General features: G+C 38.6%; 1 protein-coding gene and 1 long non-coding RNA gene across 2 annotated transcripts in view; one reads left to right on the top strand and one right to left on the bottom strand.

Annotated features, from left to right (window-relative positions):
• HCN1 (hyperpolarization activated cyclic nucleotide gated potassium channel 1) overlaps positions 1 to 19,832 on the bottom strand; it is a 194,873-nt gene extending 175,041 nt beyond the window's left edge. Inside the window, exon 1 of the mRNA XM_054652160.2 lies at positions 19,319 to 19,832. Coding sequence (XP_054508135.2) covers positions 19,319 to 19,692 — 374 coding nt within the window. The 5' untranslated portion in view covers positions 19,693 to 19,832. The remainder of the gene's footprint in view (positions 1 to 19,318) is intronic.
• A 55-nt stretch (positions 19,833 to 19,887) lies between these two features.
• Positions 19,888 to 21,805, top strand: LOC143691986 (uncharacterized). Its single transcript, XR_013179817.1, has 2 exons — positions 19,888 to 20,113; positions 20,463 to 21,805. It is a non-coding gene; the product is annotated as an uncharacterized LOC143691986 (long non-coding RNA).
• The last annotated feature ends 3,723 nt before the right edge of the window (positions 21,806 to 25,528 follow it).

The raw sequence follows: 25,528 nt of genomic DNA, 5'->3' as shown, positions 1-25,528 counted from the left end.
ATTCAGATTTGCTTGCCTTATTATTTCCTTTTTCTGCCCATCAACAGCAGAGTCTCAATTTCCCTGAATCAGCATAGTTGGAGATATGATTATCCTTGCTGCACACCCAGACTGCACCAGCAGAAGCTGTCAGTGGTCTCACAAACTGCACAGCGGAGTGAGCGGCATCTCTCAGGCATTGAGGGTGTGAGGGGAGGCTGCAGGGCAGTCAGGGCTTTGCTTAAGTTTACATTTTCTCAGTTTCAAGAAAGACTGTAAAAACTCTGATCTTTTATTAAAAAGGAATAAGTCATAGCAGTAAAACTTCAGGAAATTCAGTCTGAACAATGAAAATAAATACTCATCTACATTACAAACTGGAAGGCCATTGAAAAAGATACTAACTCAGATTGCTTGTAAAATATCTCTGAAGCAAAAAACCTCATGCATCACAGATTAGGTTTTTTGATCTCAGATGCAATGCAATTTCACTATTGCATTGAGAGGAAAGAAAGAATCAGGAACTGTAAAAAAATTTCACAAGCTTTCCTAGAAAACTTGCTTCTTCTTTAGCTAAACATTATGATTGACTAGCAATAAACATTATGATTGACTAGCAGATGCTCAGTGAAATGAACACTGACTTTCCTCTTTGCTTTGTTTTGTATTTTTTTTAATCTCACCTTCAAACACACCTTTATTTCCTTTGCTTTCATAGATCACTGGTTCACCTAACAGAGAAATCAATGTCCTATATAAAACAGAACAATCTTAGCAGAAATAACAGTAATTTTAAATTTTGTTGTACTATATGTTAGTGAACACTAAATTTGGTAGTATTCATATCAGAATTTCATTCTCATTGGATATGTCATCTTTCTCTGGTTCTGCAGCTCTATTATTCTACTAAGAGGGAACAAAGCTGGATGCCTGAAAACATCTGCAAAACACAGATAATTACTGAGATGTGTTGAAGAACGGGAGAATGAAGAAGAGTGTTTTCTTCGGAGGACCCAACTCTTTTAATGATTGCACAGGTGCCTGAAAACTTTCAGAAAAATTATCACTACTTTTTTTTACAACCTTAAAACAAGGATACCCCCTTCCGCCCAGCTATCCACTTTCATTCTGCCCCTCTGTTTCTCTCTTACAAATACACATACCTAGAGGAAAACAAGCTGCTTCTGGGAAAAAGGCATACAAATTAAATACTAAATTCGTTCTATTTTAGCAAGAAATACTTCATTCAACATCCTCCATAGAGAAAATTCTGTTAAATGTTGCCAATCCATACTTGATTGCTTCAGTGATTTTGGGTCAGCAGCAATTTTTTTTATTTTAGGATTTCAAAACATAGAATTTACTGTAATCTATCTCTGTGACCATATTAATACAAAGGCATTAAAATTACTAGTGGAGTGCCACTATGTTTTGATGGCCTGTTTTGCACAAGCAAACAGGTCACTTCTACAGTTTTGTCATGCTTCTGCATGGATAAAACTTTCCCCATCTGCATTTAACTCATTTTGCAAAGCTTTAGGAAGACAAACCTCCAGGGTTGGTATTTTGTTTTGCTTTTAAAGAATAAACTGTTCTCCTGAAATTGTCAATTTGGATTTTTTAGGTTACTCTATTTCCACCTTGACAACTATAAGCTTATATTAAGGAAACACAAACAAGGACATGTTGCAAGGCTGAAATAAAATCTCTTTCGTGGCTCACCTCTCTTGATTGCAAAGCACACACAGAATTCTAACAGTGTGTCCTACACACCCAATGGGGATACTGAAGGGCAGAAATATGATTAAGTGACACTTTCTCAGGTGAAAATTTCATCAGCATTTGCTGTTCTTTTTCAATTCATATCACTAGCTTAATGAATATTCACCGACATAGCAAGGTAACCTGCTAGAGCAGCAGAAAGGCTTTCTCTACCTGTCTGAGACTGGTCAGTCTGGGACAAGGCAGAGGCTGATGGTCTGAAAACTGTGTTTCCCTGGCTGAAATACAAGCAGTGCTGGACTTGGGAATCTTCCAGCTTAATGGTTTCATTCTCATGGAGACTAAAAGCAATTTAAAAAATAACCTAATAATGAAGTTTTCAGACCACCAGAAATCTTAATTTGATTTCAGAATAATACTGGAGTCCATTACTTCAAGGTTAGCCATATATACTTAAGAGATCCAATGTATGTCCCTTGCAGTTTGATTTTTTTATTTATTTTTAAATTAATTATTTTTTAAAATTAATTTCATTTTATGAAATTAAATTAATTATTTTATTTTTAAATTAACTTAATTTTTTTAATTTCTTACCTCAAAAAGATATTACTAAAGTTCAGTGATACTGACTCTTGTTTTCTATACAACCACAGAATGTACCTAAAATTACAATCTTCCACAATTTCAAGAAGATTTAATTATTTTTATCTCTTTAAACCCATTTAGCAGTGGCAATTTGCAATTTGTTGCTCAGTTGTGATTCTACGCACATGGCAGATGATTAGATAAATGCAGCTCTCAGGGGACCTGATCCGAGCCCAGTGAAGCCGATGAACAGCAATTTACTACTTTGGAAAGTCTTTGGTTACATAGTCTGGCTAGGTTTAAAGCTTGAGTGCTTTGAATACTAGAAAACAAAATCACAGTACAGACCATGGAAGGATACTACAAAACTAGTTAACTTACATATGTTTATTTATTTATATATATGTGTATGCATATACCTTTTCAGTATATTTTCAATTAATATTCAACCAGTGGAGATTTCATCAAAAGACAAATTGGTTCTTGCTATGCATTCAGCAGCTTCCATCTGAAGTTTTCATAGTATTTTACATGCATTAACAAACTCAGTCTCAGACTCCTGAGAAATAAAGGTACAGTAAGGAGAAGTAACTGCACTTCTTACTGCTTACAAGAGGAAAGGACAGAGAGTACAAACAGAAATTTATATAATATAGCAATATTATTTAAAAATTAGACTCTTAGTTTTTAGCCAATAATCCCCTAACACAACTGCTTGAATACTACTGATATTTGCAGTTGCTTTTCCTCCACAGAAACTTATTAAACTGCAGTGGAAAGAATTAAAGCCTGACTTCCACTTCACCTTGGGCAAGAACAGTGGATCACTGTCAGTGGAGCTCTGATAATGCTTTTGCTCTCCCTCATTTTTATATAACTCCTCCTTTCTGAGCAACTTGATCTAGTGGGTTGCATCCCCACCCATGCCAGGGTGGTTGGAGCAACATGAGCTTCAAGGTCCCTTCCAAGCCCGGCTCTTCTATGATTCCAAGATTCTTCAGCACCCTCCTCATTAAGAAAATGTGGGTACTGCCCCTGTGGGTACCAGACCAGAAAAAGGTGCTGATGAACAGTCAGGGCTCACAAACACATTTTTTCATAGCAAGTGCTGATTCTGTCTTTGCATATCTGATCGTATGGATATATATCACATCATCAAGACTGCTTCTGCATCAACACATGTCACAGCACAAGCATTACAGCTTCCTCCAATCCACCCCCCTCACACAAGTTATCAGACCACTGCTCTCAGAATCAGGCAACATTTTGTGTAGGGGCTGTAACTGATTTGTTTCAGTTTGATATCATCAGCCCTTAAACCAACTGAAAAGTGCCACACATTGGTTATCTAAGTGTCAGCAAATTTCTGTAGTGGATCACTGTAAAATATGCATTCACATTCTCAAATTAGAAATGACCATTTTAAAGGCATGAAAAAAAGTTTGAAAGAGACAGATCTAAAAATATTTCAGCTGCAAAATAATCTTGTATCTCGTGTTGAAAAACTTGCATTAATTAAGAATTTTGTAGTGACAGTAATTTTAAGAGTGCCATTCAGAAACATGACATTTAGGATGCCTCCATACTAAAAATTCAGAGGCTTAAATTGGAAGAAGCCTTCTGTAATTCTTCTCAACAAAGAATCAAGTGAAAAGGAAGGTAACTTCCTAATGCCCTTCCAAAAATTAGAAAGCCAATCAGTATCAAATAAGATTTTTTTCTTTAACCAATTAAATCTCAATTACCATATATATACGATAATCATGTATAATCTTTAAGTTTCTGCTGACAGGGAAAATTCTATTTTCTCTACTTCAGAGAAAGAGACAATGGGGAAGACGTCATTCAATAGCTATTGATAGATCTCAGGCATAGGGTTTGGTGAGGAGACTGGCCATGATCACCAGATGATGTAGGAAAATTCATTTCTTTAATTAAAAAAAAAAAACAACCAACCAAAAAAAAAAAAAACCACCAAACAAAAAAACAACAAAAAACAAAAACAAAAACAAAAACAAAAAAAACAACAAACATACCCAAAAAATAAAAAATAAAACTAAAGCTAGAACCACCAACTTAGATATGACATATATACATATATAACAATTGTATTCTGGTAATCAGAGGTAAAACTGGCTTTTTGTGTAGCTGTAACATGATACAGTACATTTGGAAGAGCAGCTACCAAGTAGGACTTGGTGTATCATTTCTTGACAAAGTGCATTGAAGGCAAGAATGGGCCCTATTTTCAAACCGAAGGAAAAAAAGAGCCAGTCTTCAAATTTCATTAAGAGAAAAATTAGAGATGTGAAAAAGTGTGAAAGAACTATAGATAGACATGAAACAAGCTGATGTACTCCCACGTCATAAATGAAAACAAATATTCACGACTGAATATTTACAGTCATCTTATGTATCTACACAGACGTGCAAGATTCTAATGCAGGACCGGGTAATCAAGATATATATATCAAATTTAATTATTATTCCCCTTTACAACTATTTATAGCTGACTTTTGGCTACAAAGCCTATGTTTCCTTGACTATAAAAATAAGTACTGAAATTTCAACCCTTTAAAATCAATGACAGCACACTTAAGAATCAGTAAGTTATTTTTATATAATCCATGAATATCACACTGCAGTAAATAATTTGCTTCAAATGGTAATAAATCTAATTTATATCTGTTAAAAACATAATAATTTGTTTGTTCTGAAAATAACATCAGAAAATTATGTATGCATGTTCAAATTTATATTATAATTTTATTAACTTATACTATGATGAAAAATATTCAAATATATTTCTGACAATTTTTAGGGAAGCAAAGGAAGGAGAAAGATCAGATTTATGGCAGAGCAACATGGTAAGTAATTAGGGTCATGCCACATGCATCCTCCTTTCAAAAAACAACTGAATACCTAGAGCTTTCATCAACACCTGTGAACATCCATTGGATTTCCTCATCTATCTGTGGGCAGCTGAGCTCAGGATCTCCCACACCTCAGAGAGCTCACTTTCCCCAAGCCATACGGTGCCTCCTGAAGTGAGGTATGCTGCTGACATGTTCTCTCTCCCTAAACAAATATAAACTAGAGCAGGAACAAAATCTTGTTCCCAAGGAAGGCAATGATGAGACAAGAGAGGCGTTCTCAGTTCCCCATTCCACCAAAGCAGAACAAATCTGAGAGGTGATTTTGTTATTGGAAGTGTCCCTACCAGAGGTGCTATGCAAAGTCAATGCACAGGTTCAAATCCTCTCCAGTAGAGGAAGAAAATTATTCTGCAGTTTCAACATCCATGCTGAATGATTTTAATTCCTAAGCAGATAAAGGAGACATTTAGGTATGCACTCAAATACACTGAAAATTTTAAGATTATGGAATTTTTATTTTAATAATTTTATTAACCAAACTAATATGGACTTATCTAAAACATCAACTGATTGAAAATACAGTGTGCACAACATGTAAGAAATAAAAGGAGTAATCTTTCACAAGCTTGATTATACCTTTCCCCATGTATGTTAATTAACACTTTTTTACGGGGGGTGCACTCCACTTTTCTAATTACTCAGCTTGTATTCATATATCTCTGCTAGCCATTTGCCTTCCACAGTATTTACGCAGATACAATGTTAATTTTAACATTTCTTTAAGACTTCCCAATTTGCATACTGCACATCCCAGTGTTACCATCCTTCTGACAGCGTAGTGCTCTGCCTGCATTGCCAAAACAAATCAGCGCATTATGCAGCTAGACAGAGCAGTGATCAGATAGACCTGATATTCGCTTGTTTAAAACAAAAAGGAAAACCCAGAAGAGCAAACAAAGTAAACAAGAAAGAGCATACATTATGCTCAGAGATGCTCTAGTTACCAGCCTAAGTAACCCAGACCTTGTCAGCTCTGCCTCTGCTCCCCTCCTCGACTTTTCGTGCTGTTCACCCTCCAGAAAGCTCCGTGCAAGCTGAGCACAGCCTCATGTGCTGCTGCTGCAACCTCAGCCAAGGCTGGAGGTTTGGAATACAAACCAAATTTCTGGGTATGCAAAATCTCTGACATTTATGAACACTGGTCAGTGTAATGGAATGCAATTGCTGAATGGCCTTTTTGCTGTTTAATCCAATATAAGGAAAGAAAGAGGGTTTTTTTCAATGACATTACTTCAGTTATTCTCAAAAAAGGAAACAAGCAAATTCCTTCCAAAAATCCCAAAGCAGCATATGTGAACTTAATATTTGAATGGTTTTGTGATTTGCAAAACAGAAGATAGCCCACAATATCAAGCACCAGGAGATGCCTTTATAGCACACCTTTGCCAGCAGTACAGGAGATAATTTCCACTGCTTGCTTGCAAATAAACATGAGGGTTTATTACATTTTATCAAAGATACATGCAATAATGACACAAAACTGAGATCCTAAAACCAGTATGTATTAAATTTACAAACTGTATGTAGAAAGTGTTTATTGAATTACAGCAGATTATTTGCTTGAAATACATTTGTTAAGTGTTTTGTTTTAAATTAGTCATATGAAATGGTTATTGAGCCACTGGAAGATACATTTTACCAAGACCTAGATTAATTTAAAATTCTGTTCTATCTTCATTGAGACAGAATCATCTAAAGTGGAGTTGTTATACAAAATACATACACTAGATAAAAGTTTTTCCTCTGCACTGCCTTTATTCATTTTTGTAAGAGAGCAAGTCACTTTAGGCACCAGAATAGCATGTCAGTTTGCAGACTGAAAAATGAAAGATTGCTAAAGATATTAAGATTTGAAAATTTATTCAAACTTAACTACAGGCTTTGTTATATGCCTCACCTATAAATATTTATCAGAAAAAATATAAAAGGGAATTATTTAATAATCTGCTTCTTCACTTTTTATTTTGGTAGAGTGACTTTGACAGATGACTTTGAAGTCTCTTCATGCAAAAATTCTTTCTCCAGTCTTAGGGTTCAAACAAAACAGTCTGAATTCCTTTCAATGGGCTGGTCTTGACATCAGACACCCACTGCGGGTTAGGGGTTGCAGGGGGAAGTGTCTGCGCCCAAGTAAAGTTGCCTCTAATTGTAGCCACTGATAAGCAGCTCTAAAATAAGCACTCAAAGAAACTTTGGTCACGCACCCATGACCTGAACTATAAACAACCACAAGAATACCAAGGAAGCTCTTTACTTCCATACTGATAGATGACTCTTGTTTTGACACAGCAAAGCAAAATGAGCTGCCCTTTCTGTGGTGAATAAAACACCAGATGTCCATCCTTATCTTTCATCCATATTCACTCAAAATGCAGTTGCCTAAATATAATAAATAGGTTTCTGCCTTTCAGCAAATGAAAACATTTTACTTTGGAGATCTCATAAGAGGTTTTAGCCACAAGCCAATATTCCTCAGAAAGACAAAATCTAATTTAGCCAAATATTTATGTTTCATCTTTTGGAGGACAGTGAGTTATGAACTAATCAAATGCGTTTAAACTAAAGATGTGTAATAATTAGAACTGCCAAATAGATATTAATAATTTATTGGTGGAGAACAGCAAGAAATTGAGAGTGAAAAATTAACAGAGCTTTTCTTCATAATCTTAGAATATACATTGATCTGTAAATTGCAAATCAAAATATATAATACAGAAAAAATGGAAGTTGAAACATATTTGCATTATTCTGACATACTAGTTCTGCAAAATACACAGCACCCATGGGCGACATTTTTTAAAAATTAGGTTTACCATTTTGGGCTCCTTATGACTGGAATTCTGAAAGATGTTCAGGCATGGAGTCCAGATGATTACAAGTATCTAGCTCCTGGAATTCAAAGATAGATGGGCTCCTGACTCCCATTTCAGATCTTCATCTAACATCCTATAGATTTGCACATTGTGTAGAGCACTGGGTAAAACTGACACTTTCAAAGCCGTTCCAGAAATGGAAAAATTTGTGCTGGAAACACGAAACCAAGTTAAATACCATATTCCATTTGCTCATTTTGCCAGTGGCACAAAATCAGCATGCACATTCAACGCAGACGAACTGCTATTCAGTGACACTTCACGGAATCACGAGTCAGCAGCCCCAGCAGGAACATCTGCCACCATTTTAGGCAGATCCATGGTACCTGCATTCCCAGGCTACACAGCTAGCTCTCCTTCCCCGAAGCAAATCTGAACTCTGTCGTGCTATGAGGAACAAGTGTGGGAGTGGAAGTTCACTGCAGCTCTCCCATCCATTCCACAGAAAGATAAATTTGGTCTAGCCTGTGGAGAATGTAGAAGTTGGCTGCAGCTTAGAAATTACAGAAACAGCCATAGTCACATCAAGCAGTGCTCATACAGGCCTGGGGAATGAGGGGGATGGTGGTGGAAATTGCTGAATAACACTGCCTGATTGTATAATACTGACGGAGTATTCCTCAGACCCGTCTTAATGAGAATCATCTCTCGAAAAAAAAAAAAATTAGCATGCTTGTGAACAATGAAGCACAACACACAGGCAGACTACAGAAAATCTAACTTTAGGAAACAAGAATAGAGAATAGTTTAAGGTTAAACAAGAAATTTTAAACTCATAGTTAGTGCCTTTAAATAGCAATGTAAAGCCAGAGACATTTAATTGGATTCAGTCACAATTTATGTTGTACTTATTTCACATCTATCTAAATGATATGTATATGAAATAATAAAATTATTACATCCTGGATTTAATTATTTTCAACACAAAAACCTTGAAATTGTTTTTTGACTTCTTTTTCCATTGCAGAGAGATGAAGCATGCTAATAAATTTATTACTTCAACAAATTAACAGTAAGAACATGTACAAATCCTACTGAACTTTTCAACACTCAGCAGTATATCACTGGATTTAATATTCTGTTCCAAATTTCAAAGCCACATTTAATTTAGCAAAAACAAGTATTTCATATATTACTGGCAGAATGCATGCAATTAAAAGTCTGTTTGGTCATGTGGGCACCTCATGCTTAGGTTACTCATCTCTCACTTTTCCCACACATTCAACATCTACTGCTTAATAAGCCATCGGATTTCAGACATTTTCAATTCTGACCCTTTTTAAACGCTCTGATAGATTGCCTACCATCTGGCAGTGCTTACTCTTGGTACCACACTCCCTTTGCATTACAAAACTGTGCTTCTGATAATTATATCTTTAATGTGGTAGATGTATGCAAGACTTGAATTCCCATGCTGGCAGTATACAAGCTGAAGGGACAATTTCGGCCGAGCGCCTGTGTAGCAGTGCATGGTAACAATATGTTCAACTGCATCACGGTGCAATTCTCAACAAAAGGCTGCTAACCTGTCCGAGTCAAGGGAAATGGAAAATATACGTGAAGTTTTTTTGGTTTTTTTTTTTTTAATTACTACAAGGCATTTTACAAACTGCAAGAGGCTATGAAAATACCTAAACTGAATTCCCCCTGCTAGTTTGAACAAACAGCTCAGTATCTTCTAGCTAACAGACTGAGTAAGAATGGAAAACTACACAGCAGAACAAAAAATTGTAAAAATAAAAAATCAGTGCATTGTTTCCATTTATTTAAAGGAATGCATTATATCTTCAGAAAGAGATGTAGGAGGATGAAGAGAGGACAGAATGAGGCGGGAAAGGAAGCTGTTTCCAAAAAATACTCTTTCAGGGACTACATCCATGCGCTCCTAGGAACTTTTGAATGCAAATTCCCTGTAGCATGATTTCACAGACTGAAAATTAAACCATAAGAAATGCTATAAACAAAAGAAAAAGTAGGATTCAGTACTTCAGCAGTCATCTAGATAAGACCTTCCATGAACACTGTATACACAGCTCTGAAAAACAGCACTTAAGAACACTTGGTAAAGTGGGTATATGAGAAAGGTACCCAATTAAGAACTGAAGTTTGAGGTATATACTTAATTTATTTTGCTTCTTTTGTTCTGTTTCCAAGTTTCAATCTACCAGACTAATCCCAAGCTGGAAAAGCAATTCCTTTTCCTACCACTGGGCTTGTCTGGCACTAAAGGCAAGGTGAACCCAAGTGGCAGACAAGCTTGGCTCTTACCTTCACTGAAAAATCAAGTGCAAACAAGCCCATATGCAGCTATTCCAATGATCCTGTAGCACTGGATGTGGTTGGGGAACCCAGAGGCATGCAAGCACCTACTGCCAGGCAGTAATAAGATGTTTAGGGAGTAGCAGCACCTGCTACAGGTTTCATATCAATTTCTCTGCCAGACCTAAATAATAAGTCCTCCTGGAATGAACAACTAGATGGAAATCACTTAAGAGCCTGATGGAAAACCTCTAACTAACCGTGTGAAAGCTTGATTGCATCTCTATGGTTTTGCAGTCATGCTTTTATTCCATCTCCTGGGTAGAGCTGGATAGATCTTACTCTGCGTATCTTATAAAATTCTGTGTATTTTCCACAGCTTTTCCCTGGGACAAGATAGACCAATTTATTATTTATTATTGGGGTCTCATTATATATTACTCTAAATTTACTGCGATCCACATATCTGCATTAAGGTCAGATCATTTCATCAGCACACTGTCTATTGCTGCAGTCATGCCATGAAGAGAGGTGCTTCTTGGAGGATCTGGTAAATTAGTGCAAGATGCAATGGAACCAGCTAAGGAAACATCATTATTTCCACACCTTAGTCTGCTGATATAAGAGGGCAAAAAAACTGGAGGTAACCAGGGTACAACATGTATAGAATTGATACTGTGAGAGCACAGTTTATTTCTATGGCACTCTTTATATACTGGAGCTTTAGTGCAAATGTAAGATTCAGTGATTTTCAGGCAAAATTGGATGAAAAAGCGTACTTTCACTTAAATCCCTCCCCAATATTAAAAACGTATAATGACCTCCCCAAATTAAAAAAAAATTAAATGTTTATTGGTTACTTTAAAGTAATTTTAAAAAATAAACTCACTCAAAAAATATTTAAAAAACAGAACCAACATAGCTTTGATTGTGAACATAGAACAACCCCTGCTTTTTCAGCTGAAAACAGAGTCTCTTAATATGAATTTTTAATAAATATTACTTGCTTAGAGATAAAAACTTAATAGCAGTAGAATACTAAATTCCAATAGTGCATCAAAATATTTAATAATTGACATGCTTAATTAGATAATATATACACATAAACAACACCAAAGATAATCACATAAAAACAAAATCCTATTCTTAGCTATGTAATGTAACTTAAGTTTTGGGTACTTCACTGGAAAAATTGAAAATGGCTTTGGGGTTAGTTTTCGGCTTTTTCAAATATTTAATGGAAACAGTATGCAGCTCTTTTGTAAATGAACATTTTCTGAACATAAGTTTATTCCAGACTTATTCCAGTTGCATTGCATTGCAAGGCAATAAGATTACTGAAAAATACCATGCAGCTTGCCTGAATCTGTCATCAGATTAAAAGATATTAGTAGAGATTTTATAGAAGCTAAATGACAGTGTCCTTGAGGTAGTACTGACATTGACTTCAGCTGATACAGTTTTTGGTCATTAACATACCTTACTATGTGTCTAGAACAAGCTCTCCAATAATTAGAGCTGAATACACTATGATTTTTAAAATTAAATCATGCCTCTGGGAAAGAATCAGGAAATAGACAGCTAAAGGACTTTCAAGCAATTAACGAGAACTGTACTGTCAGGTTAAAAATTAAACATTGCAAAGTAGGTTAAAAGTTTCCTCTCTCAAAAAAAATGTATATTGACATAGAAAACAGTTCTCATGCTGTTGAGTGAAAGCAAAGGTGAGAATGGATACTTCTTGTTTATCATCAAATTAAGTAAATTTCTTTTCAATTTTTCATATTCTACACATACTCATCACTAAAAATAGTTTTTCGCCTCTTACAGCTTCAAGTTGAACCTCTCAAAAAATCTGACGAAGTTTAATTAAATATTACAGTGACACTGATCTTAGATAGGTAGGCAGAAGTGCAGCACTAAAGACTCATACTTTTCAGGTGACCTCTGCATTCATACATCTCTCTTTCTGCTACTCCAGGCTGAACAATCAGAAACTGAGCCACTCAGATTTTGATTTCATTATATAAACCCCCCCCACACACACAAGAAAGCCTAAAGCAACATATCAAATCCTATGCATCTTTCAATTAGCTGTTGTAGTCACCAAACACCCAATCAAATCATAATCTAGACCTTTGTATATTACTCGATGCTTTTACACAGTATTCCAATTCACAGTTCCCTTCATATACCCAAGTCTGAGAAACCTAGGATGAAGAAAAAACTTTTACTGACTCAATTACAAGCATCACTTATTTTGATGTGCTAACAAATGGAGTCACAGGACACATTTAAAAACATGTTGCCGTGCTAAAACAATCAATTGGAATACCAGAATCAGTGCATTTTCCCCACAGGCCCAAGAACAATGAGACCTAATTTTGGATATGCGTATACAGAGATATGGATATAGATCATATTTACCAAGCAATTTTTTCCTCCTTGCAGTCAAAGCAGAAAAAAAATCAGAAAACTGAAGAGGAACTCTCATGATATGGACTGTCCTGAGTTAAATTTTAAAGACTCATATATAACATCCCCAACATATCATCTTTGACTTACATGTAACAGAATTATTAATGGGAATTCTGTAACATTTGAGTTTATTTTATTTTGTTGTGTTTTCTTTCTAAACCTATCTCAAAATCATGATGAACATACTTGCCTTTACATATATTGTCTAGAAAGTGAACACTGTAAAACAAAGCATCTTGCAGAAAAAAAAATGTACTTTTGTGCATATTCATAACTGCCAGTGATCTTCAAAATGTCCCAAGTTAAATTAAAAGTAACTCTGAGAACTGAGGAACTGAGTTACACTTGTTCAGCTCTTTCTCTCCCCTAAACTTCATTCAATGTTCAAGTACATAACACGACAAGAGTGTGAAAGAAAATGCAGTGAATGGACCGTTATTCCAGGACCAGAATGAACATAATGAAAACTGGCAAATGTTCAACATATAAGTGAGCTCAAATTATGCATTAGTATTCTACATATCCAGAGACAGAAGGACGTCTTACTAATAAAATGAATCACTTTGCTTGGACAAACAAGGGCATACGGCTTCCCACATGCCCTAGAGGTCTGGAAGGCGGGTGGCTGCTGCACCAGCCTTGGGTGGACTCCACTGCCTTGCTTTAGCAGCTCTTGAAGAAAATCTCAAGGCAGACAAGAGTACACAGCCCTCATGAGTCCAAAAGCACGAAATGCACCTCTCTATCCCTGTTTTCCCTCACTCATCCCTGCTTACAAGTAGAAAAGGAAAAGTCAAAGTACAAAAGGAAAAGTCAGTAGCTAGCTTCAGTCAACTAGATTTCGTAACAGATGAATCCATGATAACTACTGATGAAAAATTATTCAGTAGAGAAAATAATAGGAATGGGAGATGAAAAACAGCCTAATGCATTTCTGGCCTATATTTCACATCAGAACATTTTCAATAGAATATTTTGTTGCTTATTTTTGGTCCTGCCTCCTAAACATCTAATTTAGATACTTGTTGCTGCAATTTCACTCCATTACTTAGATGTAATTTCCTTCCTCTTGGTAACATCCGTTTATGCGTTTGAGAACCATTACTGTATTTCTCTTCAGCCTGCCTTTATGAGAGTTGCATTCTACCTGGGGAGCTATTATGAAGGCCATACATAACTTGATGTCAGAGAGAATTTTCAAACATTATAAATGCATTATTTAGGTTAATGCGACAACTCTGTCATTTTATTTTTTAAGGCATTTTCAGAAGTAAAGGGCAAAAATTTTTGGAATGCTGCAAATAAAACCCAACTACTATTAATAATCTTTTTAGTACTAATGGAACTCCATGTTTAGTCAAATGTAAGGACTGAACATCTAGCAATACGAATAGTTTATCTGTACAAAGCTTTTCTATAGTAGAACTAAAAATTACAGTCACAACAATAGTATTTGAAAATGATACATGAAAGATAGCCCCAGATGAATCTGTGCTTCATTTATAAAAATATAAATATTTTTTTTAAAAATTGCTTGCACAAGGAATGTACTGTATATAGCACAATTATAAATACAGGATAATGATTTTATTAGTGAATTCAGAAGTGTCAATTCTGCAATAGAATCACATCCTGAACAAAGACAAATCCTGAATAAGAAATTACTACCTTGAGAATACAAAACTATGGCCATTTCATATTCCTACACTACCAGTGACACAATGTATCCATTAAAACCCACGCAAATTTGTATCTGAACTATTTAATATAGACCAATATAGACTTGATTTATATTTTCCATTTTGAATACATATACCTCTATCAATTACATTTAAGTCTGATACAATATATTTTGTCTTTATTGCATATAGCATTACCTTCCAACTCTACTGCTCTATATAAACCTAAGTCTGTAACAGCTCACAAAAACATAAATCTCATTAGCTTCAAGAGAGACATTCAAAACATGTGACAAAAGAGAAGCACAAAGTGCTTATCCTAAGCTTCTTAAGACACAACTTAAGATAGGTATAACACGTAGAGTGAAGACTGGTCCCAAAAGGCAGGTTTTAAAACAATGCATGCATGAATTTTAGAGACCTGATTGTGAGCTTCACATATGACATGCACAGTCTATCATGTTAGGGCGACTGCTGGCGGTCAAAGACAGGTCCACAAGATAGGTGAAAATGAAAAAGAAAATTGATTCATTATGGAAATGTAAGTTCAAATGTTTTTAAAAAAGTATAATTAAAAAGAAAAACCAGGAGGCATGCTAAACCATGGCAATTTTGACTTACAGTTTGGCACACACTTACTTGAAAATTAAAGCTGTACATGTGTATGACAACATGGATGGGTTGCATAAAACTGCACAATATAACAGAATGTTTTTTAACAGCAACAGAAGCAAATTCTTCTGTAACTACCCAGACATACACATGCAAATACTGTGTCTTTCAGCCTGATTAAAACCCTTTGAAACCTGGCATTAAATTACTTACAAGGTATTACCAATGAAGCCTTCAATGATTTATAAAGATTTCCACGATAAACCTCAAACATTTACATGATGCCTTAAATGTGTATACAAAAAGGTTTTGAAATTGTAATGGCACACAAGCTAAAAAAAATCTGGCAAACTTTTACTATTCACTACACTTTTAAATTTTCTGTTCAAGTTTTAGAAATAATTCTGCTTTTACTTTACTGTTATCATTAAAATAAGGCTTTAAGTTTCTTGGATAAATGAAAAGTTACCCAGAGAAATAAAATGCCAATGTTTTTGGTTGTTTTTTTTTTCCTAGTGCTGCAAATTAATTTATACTTGGTATTATTTACACAGGGGAAAAAGACCTTCAGCTCTGCCTGCACTGAACCTCTTTACCTGCTGCTCTGACAGACAATGCCACATCACAGTCTGGCTTCATTTTGAAGCCAGTTAAAATTTTTGTCCCCACTTCCAGACAAAGGCTGCTCTCAAACATCAAGCTGACTGCAATCATCAGAGTGTGAAGGCTACATTTACGCATACACGCATTATTTCCACTCAGTCTGTCTCATACATTGCTATTTCTGCAACTCTGTAGCAACTCTGTTTTCTTTATAGATTGCTGACTACAGATGCCCTATCCAATGTGGTAATAAACCCAAGATTTCCTTGACAGTGTGAGTTTCTCTTTGAGGAGGGAGGGAGATGCTACAAGGCTGGATGAGCAGCCCAGGCATGTGCAAGCCAGCCCTCTGAACATTACAGAAACTCCTTCCATGCCAAAGGATGTGGAGTAATTAATCATCTAAAAATCAGTCACGTACATTTCCATTAATACCAGAAGGCCCTAACATATAAAAGTCATCCAAAGCCCATGTCCACCACTAATCTCCTATGAAATAAATGACATGTGTGTGGCAGCAGCAGAACCATGTGCAGTTGCTCCCACCTCCTGTCAGCTTCGTCCTGCTCTCATCCTGTGGCTGCAAGGCCACAGGGCTGGACCAGTGAAGCTCTCCTGAAGGCTCATTCTTCCACATATGAGAATGGACAGCTGGAGGCACTCAGTATCCCACAGAACACACACAGGACTTCAGCAAACTCTGAGTGATAAATTCACTTTTGTTACTTAAGTAATTACACAGAATTGTTGTTGAGCTTTAGAAATACAGTAGTCACGGCTGCAAAGTGATAAACAGAGGCCTTGTGCTGGGGTTTGATGTGCATTAGGTGGAGGGTTTATATAACAGCTTCCAAATTACACATTAACCTCAGAAGACTGGGAAAAGACAACCAGGATCAAAATGGTCCCCTTGTGGAAAAATTATGTAATACTTATTGAATTTAATCCTCCAAGGGTGTATCTGCCCAAAGAAGAGACAATTTTTCCCTGAAACACATGCAAGATGGAGAGCCATAAAACTAAAGACCAAACCCCACAAGGCTGTAAGTAACCAACTGACAGAGCACGGAGTTTAGAGACAGCTTCCACGTTCTGTTCATACCAAAACAACGGGCAGGGGGGCACTGAGATGCTGCCCACTCCTCCAAATGCCACAACAGAATGCCATTTGGTGTAGATTAATATACTGTTTTACAAAAAACATAAGAATGAAATCAAGAAATAAAGCGAAATAAAATACATCAAATTATCCAAGGAAATACATACAAGCATGCAGAACTAGAAAAAAAATAAAAGAGGGAGCAGAAGCCTATACCAGAATTTTCCCACATTTTACATGGTTAACCCAGTATTTTCCTAAGTGTGGCTACATTTAAAGTCTACTAAGATGTTTATTTTCATAGGTGCCACAACTACCCTAATAAGAACTTGATTTACAAATGCATAATACATCTCCTTATATGGATACCATAAAATACACAGCTTTTTACTTTTTTCTTGTTGTTTTAGTAGAGAATTTAATTCTTTCCCCTTGATGAAAAGAACATCGAAACAGCAGCATGGGAATACCTGTGTCTCTTTGGATGCTTTAAAGCTTGTCTACACACAAATAACTTGCAAAAATAAATCAAAGCAACTCCATCCTTACACCTGAATTCATTCTGGTACAGAGCCACTGTTAGATTGCAGTTAAAAGTGCTGTTGTAATTCCCAAATAAGGTGAATATACTGTATAGTACAACGTCTTCACGCATTTTGCACTGCCACCCAAAAAGAGTGGTACCACTGCACAGCTGCAATTGTTTCGGGAGAAAAAACACGCACATCTCCTATTTCTCACTGAAACAGTCTTATGGGCTAAAAAATTAGATCTGGAACCTGCCACACCATCCCAATACTAATGAAAGAGTATGAACTTTATTTAAAAACCAAACACTCTAATAAAATCAAAACTTTAAAAAACCCATCTGAAAATACCAATTAATTTAAGAATATGCAGACAACAAGACTGAAAAGGATTCAGTGCTGTTTACTTCTATTGAAAAAAAAATGGGAAACATATGCTACGATCTCTAAACTGTCCCACTTGAAGTATTAGGACAGAATTAGAAGATATTTCTATAATGAAACAGAATGAACATGCTTATCACCTATTTCACAGAACTGCTTAAAAAGTTACATGCTGCAAAATATGACAAGCTCCTATTGCCCAATACACCATTTGAGTGTGCACCTCACTCAGAAACCAAGCTTACAACAGAACAAGGAAAATTATTCGCTAGAATAACCTCATTCAATTCAACAGAATCCTCACGTGAATAAAGTTACTCATGCACACACACAGATAAGGAAGAGGCTATCAGACCCCCCCCCATCCCCTATGCATCCTACCACGACACCAAATGCAACCTGCTACGTCCCTCTCTAGCAGGTAGAAAGGGAGAGGGTAGGTGCTTGGCTCTCTCTCCCCACTTAATGCTCCTGCTAATGCAGCTGAGCTGGAAAAGGTACCCCAGGAAAAGAATGAGTGCAGTTTATTGAGTTCAGGGAACCAGGAAAACAAGTAGCGACTTGAAGCATGATTTCAAGTCACAACTGACTGTGCCGTGCTCCTCCACTCCTGTAGCTGTACTGCTCTCAGACTCAGCTGCAAGGTGCTAGCACAGCTCATTGTGAAACACCTCACTCCACGCAGTCCCGCAGAAACTTGGACTTTCAAAGTATTTCTTCCTGTCCTCACTGAAAGAATGTTCTGTTTAACCCCGTGTTTTCTACTGAACATTCTGGATTTTCTTTTTTCAAATGCAGTCTCCGGTGCAATTCACTTATCATATAGACGCAGGTTGTTCAATTCAAGCTGTTGATTAAATACGCTTAACGACATCGATAGTTCCTCAGAAATATCACAGAGAGTGTTACATTTATAAAGGCACACAGCCAGCTGGCATAGAGTACGAAATGTAATAATCTTACACTTTAAATGTATTTTTAAAGGGAACTGTAACTTCTTGGGCATTTCTTTGCACTGCTTTCTGTATGAATATTCCAGTCCTGCATCCATGCATCTTACTGTGAAAGCAATGCTAATCTGCCATCACATTTACCTGTCTCCCTATGAAAACACAGTTTTCTACAGACCACCTGGATAAACTTATTTTACTGTAACTCTGGCAGAGACGCACTTCCTTCTCGCAGCCCCTGGAACAAGTGTTTACACACCGGGTGCTCAGGGAAGGGCAGGCGTGCGCAGACACGGGGATTTTACCGATGCCGATGCATCGGATGTGTAACCCCCCGGGTGAGCCCTCATCACCCCGGGGCAGAGTCGTGCTCGACGGCCCGCGACCCCGCGGCGCGGACAGACCGGCACGGCGGGACGGAGAGCCACAGAGCTCAGCATCCTGCCTCGGGGGCTGCGGGCGGCGCCCCGGCCGGCGCGGGGCCTGCGGGGCCGTCCCGGGTGCAGCACGCTGGAGAGCGCCGGGCCGAGCCCGCGGCAGCCCCAGCCCCGCCGCCCGCCGAAGTTTGCGCCGGGCGAGGTGCGAGGCACCGGGGCCACCCCGCTCCCTCCCGCCGTGAGCCCCGCGCTAACCTGAAGTCGCTGTAGGGGTGGATGATCCAGAACCCCGCAGTTTTAACCCTTTCTTGTTCTTTCTCCACCGCCTTCTGGCTGCCGAACATGCGGAGGGAGAATTTGTTGACCCCCGGCTGCAGCATGGAGGTGAACTGCCGCTGCATGAAGCCGTACTGCCGCCGGGGTCCCTCGGCATCCTCGAAGCCCACCACGGGCTCCTCGCCCCCGCCGCCGTCCACTTTGAAGCACACCGAGTTGCCATGCTCCTTCACGCCGCCACTGCCGGGGCTGCTCTGGGCTTTCTCCGCCGAGGCCGCCGGCTTGGCCGGGAAGGAGTTAGCGCTGCCATCGTCCCGGCTGCCGGCGGAGGAGCTGCGCTTCCCAGCCTCCATGCTGCGGGGCGGGCGCACCCCAGCCGCGGGAGAGCGCGGGGAAGCCTCGCCGCCGCCGGTGCCCTTCAGCGGCGCGGCTGGGCTGTGCCGCCCTGAGCTGGGCTGGGCTGGGCAAGGCTGGGCAGGGCTGGGCTGGGCTGGGCTGGGCTGGGGCTGGGCTGAGCTCCGCGCCGCCGCGCCGCCCGGCCTCAGTAGCGCCGCCGGCTCGGAGCGCGCTCCGCGCAGGGCGGGCACCGCCGCCCCTCGCCCGCCCCCTGCCGGCGGCCCCGCTCCGCCTGACATTGAGCGCCAAGTCCTTGAGGGGCCGCGCGGCGAGCGGGCAGCGCCTGAGGGAGGGGCCGGGGCCGAGCGCGGGCAGGGGACAGGGGACAGGGGCCCCCGAGCGCCGGGCCCGCGCCTCCGCAGGAGCACAGGAACACGCGTAGGTGGATGTTTCACCCTGAGCAAAGCAAGGGGCAAGGCGTGGGGGGGTAGCGTGCCTGTGCAGCCCGAGCGAGAAATAGTGGCCGGGAGTGATGCAGTGAGGCGTTTCCACGGGCTCGGCGGTCCCCTGGGAAGCCTCTGTTGCTCCTCGTGCAGCTGGCGGACTGAGAGAGGGCAAGAGGCGGGGGTCTGCTTGGCCGTGGGGTCGAGGGTGGCACTGGGAGTCGCGGAGGCTTTGTGGGTTCGTCCTGCTCAGGGTGCGGTGTGTGTCCGGCACAGGGGAACATCGGGGCACCGTGAGGGGGCAGGGAAGGCCCTTGGCTGTTGAGTGGCATTCGTTTTCACAGACGAAGCTCATCGGTTCGGTTAGACATCCCCGCCAAGCGGCTCTTCCTTGTCCTTTAGCCTGGAGCGGGCTGCAGACGGGCCACGCGACGTGAGAGATGCTGCGAGCAGGGCTGGACCACCCAGGGATGCCGTTCCCGTCGGGAGGGCTGTGCTGCCATGGGCACCTGCCTTTTCTCCCTGAAAGGCGTAAAATGGCAGGTGCTCCCGAGTGCGTACACAACCTTTTCACGTATGCCAAGAGGTGATTTGGCCTTTGTTTGGATGTCAGTAGGAAACTGGAGTCCACATTTAGTTTGCTCCCCTTGACATTTAAGTACATAAATTATAATTTAGAAGCCCTTAAAAAACTTCGGCCCCTAAAAAGATGAAAAAAGCTGTCAGACAGAAAGGAAACAGTGGGTATTTCTAGCTTCCAGTACTCTACATACACTCAAAGGAAATAGGCTATATATTGCCTTCAGTATCTCTACAGACATTGTCCTAGTGATTGCAGGTTGTAATTGGAGAGCTCTGGGGTGAGGTAGGAGCTGAGAGAGCAAATGATAAGAAGCTGTTTGTAAACCATGAGCGAGGAGGAGCTTGGTCTCTGGTCTGAAAAATGAAAAATGCTGATACTTATCCCAAAAGCTATGAGGTTTTTTGGGTTACAGAATGATGGAGAATCAATATCTGCAGATATTACTAGAAGAGCTCTAGCATTATGTCTGCCTGCAAAAACATATATTACAGCATATACATGTAGGTCCTGGCCCTCCATTTAGAATAGGTTTGACATAGGTTTGTTTTTCACCCATTCCCGACACATTTTTCATTTTGCACATTAAAAGTAGAGTAGAAAACAATTAGTAAAGCCTCACAAGCTTGACTCTTGTATTTTCAGAAGCATTTTCCACTTCATTTTTACATGCTTTGTCCTTTACATAACAGATGCTTAAATCTAGAAGAGAAACAGATGTGCAAATCTGCACCCCACCATTTGCACAGTGTCAATCTGGTGCATTGGGGGGCTATATTTCAAAGTGGGACCTGAGGGCTTTCCTCAGCAATTGCAGCTCTAACAGAATGTTTATGCCTAGTGCACTCAAACACACCATTTTCCATTGATGTTAATGACTTTAGTGTGGAAGATGTTAGCATCATGCCAGTGTGGAAGAAGATGACAAGTACAGATGCACTAGGATGGATTGCTGAAGGCTGGGCAGCGACGAGGATAGGAAGGAATATGCTTGTAGAGTGACTGGTCAAGGGCTGACACACATAAACCTTCCCCACCAGGAGTGACACTTTTCTGTAGGATTTTATCCTAAGACAGTGAAGAGTGTGTGCACAGCTGCTAATGGTTCATACGCAGCTGCTGATAGACAAAAACCTCCTGGTGTTTTATCCCCAAATGATTCCCCCTCCTTCCCTCATCCAATGTCTGTCACTATACAATAATTAAAAAGTAAGAAACTACTACTGTTTTGCACCTTTCTTAAAGAATTAACTCACATCATATTTGACAACAACCCAGAAAGGCAAGGGGTGAAAAGTCTAACTCACACAGTGCTTTTCCACACACTCAGACAGCATTCCACATCATGGGCAGTGGAACTGACAATTGCCATGTCAGTCGAATAAATGATGCAACCTCAGGGTTTCTGCTACTTCTTCACAACTTATTCCACAGGACTTTTGCATTCAGTCCTTGACCTGAATGGTCTTTGCCAGCATAACCCAGGACAGCAACAGCTAGTCATGTACAGGACAAAAATAGACCTGTAGTGGAGTAAATCAGAACAGTGAAATGGAGACATTTACAGCTGCAGTAAGCAGATTCTGTAGATCTGTACAAAGATGTACATTTTTTTAATTGGAGAAGCAATGAGCACTGGATTAATGGTGATGATCCTTCATTTATGGATGAGGAAAATTTTGCACAGCAAGAACATTCAATTTCTTCCTTCATGAAACTTGCTTTCACTTGTATTTAATGTCTCATTTGCCTGTATTTATCCTTACTTAGCATGGACTGCAGGCCTACCAAAATGACCAGCCCTGCCTACCTTTCCCTCTTTTTACAACAGAAGAATTTGGAAGTGTTCTATTTCCCTTGGTGGCATTATATAGACATGACAGGGGTTTGTTCCATCAATGCCCTACAACTTAGGAGAAGTTCTTAAAGAAAGAACTTGCATTACCTGTAACATATGATTTTTTGCATGCTTTTCAAACACAGCATGTGTATAAACCACACAGGTATTTATCTCTTGGTAAAATTGAGATTTTGATATTTTCTGCTTCCCGTGATCAAACTTAAGATTTTTGTAACTTTTTTTCTGTATAGAAGAAATAGATACTTATTTGTACACATCTGAGTGGTATTTGTCCTAAGTATGGCCTAATTGACCTTAACAACTCAACATCTTGCAATTTTTAATAGCGATCCTGAGATGTTAGGATGAGAAGGCATTTTCATAATCTGTAGTTTTTCTTTGGGAGAATGGATTCTTCCAAATAACTGAACATTGTTTTCAGCCCAGAAATTTAACTCTCCTGAAACCCACTATCTATGCTTAGATGAGAGAATTTTGGTTCACATAAGAAGAAATAATAGAGGATGGTGTGTGGGAATAGTCCTGAAGACTGCACCAGGGATGAAAATGGTTGAAAGGTCACTTTAGCTGAAGGTATAGCTTGTTCTCTGTCAAGTTTTATTTTGATTTTGTGGCCATGTCAGGAGAAATACACAGAAAAGTGAAATTTATACATGAAATATATAATCAGTGCTAGCAGAACAAAAGGGGCAAAAAATTGATTTTGCATCTCTTTGCTACATCCTAGATTAATCGATCACTACTAAAAATTTAGTAAGCTGTTTTACTTGTCTGTATTAAATTATTTTTATTACTTATTCTACTTCATCAAAGTACTGTGACATCATTAGTTTCAGTGCTTTATATGACTCTGTAATGCTAATGTATACTAAGATTAATATAAAAAAATTAATTTTCTTCTCTTCTGCCAAACATAGTAAATTTTTTATACCTGTAGTAAATTTCTCCTTCTCTTTATTTTTTCATTTTGATATAACTTGAACATACACAGAACAGTTTGGCTGTAGAAATCAAAAAAAAAAAAAAAAAATAGCAGCCTGTGTACAGAGGCATATGTATTTGTTCAGTGAAGAAACTGGGGCACAGCCAAGCAACAAGACTTCTTTGAGATGACCCAGTAAGGTACACCTGACTGCAGAACAAAGCTGTTGTCTCTCAAGTTAAGGTTTCAAGCCATGTGAGATACTTTTAAGATTCTTTCTCAACACAAGGTCACCATCAAGTCAAATGGCAAACCAGGGTTAGGAAGGAAGGAAAATAGTTATATTTACAGTTATATAACTATGTCTGCCAGCTTAATTGAGGATTTATCTAGATTCATAATATGTGCTGTATTCCATGCCTGTTTGCTTGAGGTTTGCAATTAAATAATTTTAATTTGATCCTACCCTACTTATGTTACTTTCCATGCATATTTACTCACACATACTTATTGGCAGTAAATGTTTTCAATAATACAAATTTTTTATTAATATTAGCCAGTGTTTATGAAGCAGGAAGAGTCTTAGCATTCTTTGAAGAAAACATACCACACAGCAATTGGAACTTCAACCATGAATGTTACCTGGCAGCTGTCCATATAGTTACTCAGGTTGTTTTAGTTGTTTTTTTTTTAACTCTGTAGTACAGTTTGATTGTCCCCAGTGAGTACTGATAAATATGTAAATATGATCTAGGTGATTTCTGTTCTGGCCTGGTGCTGAGTGTTGGAAGTCCTACTGCAGCATCTCAGTGCTTCAGAACTGGATCAGTTCTGGAACAGGAGGGTAAAATTAAATCACAGAATATTCCTACTGGTTTTTACCCACTCTCTGAAGTGTCTTTTATTTATGCAAATTACTTTCTAAATTTAATAGAATATTTGTGTGCTTTGAGTGCCTTATCTTTTTTGGAAGAAAAATACTTTAATGCCAGTGTTTATTATCTGTTTAATAAGCTGCCAGATCTTTATTCAACCCTATGGAGATATCATTGCAACAAAAGAAAAATAAAAAATGAAGAACAAATTCAAATTTAATTTTTTTTAGTTGTATGTGTATTATTGTTTATTATTCTTTGCTAATGTCTGAATTGTTGGGTACCTGAAGTGCTTTAGAAATTATTAAGAAATTGCTTTCTCTCACAAATGTTCAGCTGACCAACTAAGTGGCTTTGATAAGACACTTCAAATTTTTACTATGTTAAAAATATTTTTTCTTGTAGTTTAAATGGAAATGTACCCCAAATAAATTGTATTTAAAATCATATTCTTAACAATAACTATTTTATGACTGTATTGCTTTGAAGAACTATGATTTGACACTACAAACATGAAGGCATTTCTGAGTAATTTTTTTATAAATCACAGTACTTGTTTCATACAATGCCTAATCCTGTGAACATTTCTAAAATTAGTGCATACAGATGTGAAAGGTCACATGTTACTATTCAGAGTGCTATATGCTATACTAGGCTCAAGTATTTGCAGCCTTGTACCCCTTCTCTGTAATACAAGAGAAATATAGTTTCTATAAAAATGTAAATACCATTAATTGGTCTGGAGTGTAACTTGACATTAGCAATAGCTTTTTTCTCCTGTTGCACACAGTGTTCCTACATAATTGCATAATCAATCCACAAAAGCAAGTCCTCGTGATTTAAAAATCTTTCCCTTCTGGAACTTCCAGAGAAAAATAAATAAGTGCTTTTCAAAACTTGTATACTTCAATAATGTGTGAATATCAGCATTAAACAGAATGACCTAATTGCCACCATCCAGTAACTAAAGGGAGTTTACAAGAAAGATGGAAAGGAAGTTTTTACAGGAGCATGTAGTGACAGGATGAGGGAAAATGGCTCATTTCCCTTTCTTCAAGCTGAAAGAAAGTAGGTTTAGGTTAGACATTAGGAAAAAATTCTTTACTTTGAGAATGGTGAGGCACTGGAACAGATTGTCCAGAGAAGCTGTGGATGCCCCATCCTTGGGAATT

Source organism: Agelaius phoeniceus, chromosome Z, assembly GCF_051311805.1.
Source record: "Agelaius phoeniceus isolate bAgePho1 chromosome Z, bAgePho1.hap1, whole genome shotgun sequence".
Lineage (NCBI taxonomy): Eukaryota > Metazoa > Chordata > Aves > Passeriformes > Icteridae > Agelaius > Agelaius phoeniceus.
The sequence above is the reverse complement of the archived record's forward strand: the minus strand, read 5'-3'. Positions and strand labels throughout refer to the sequence as shown.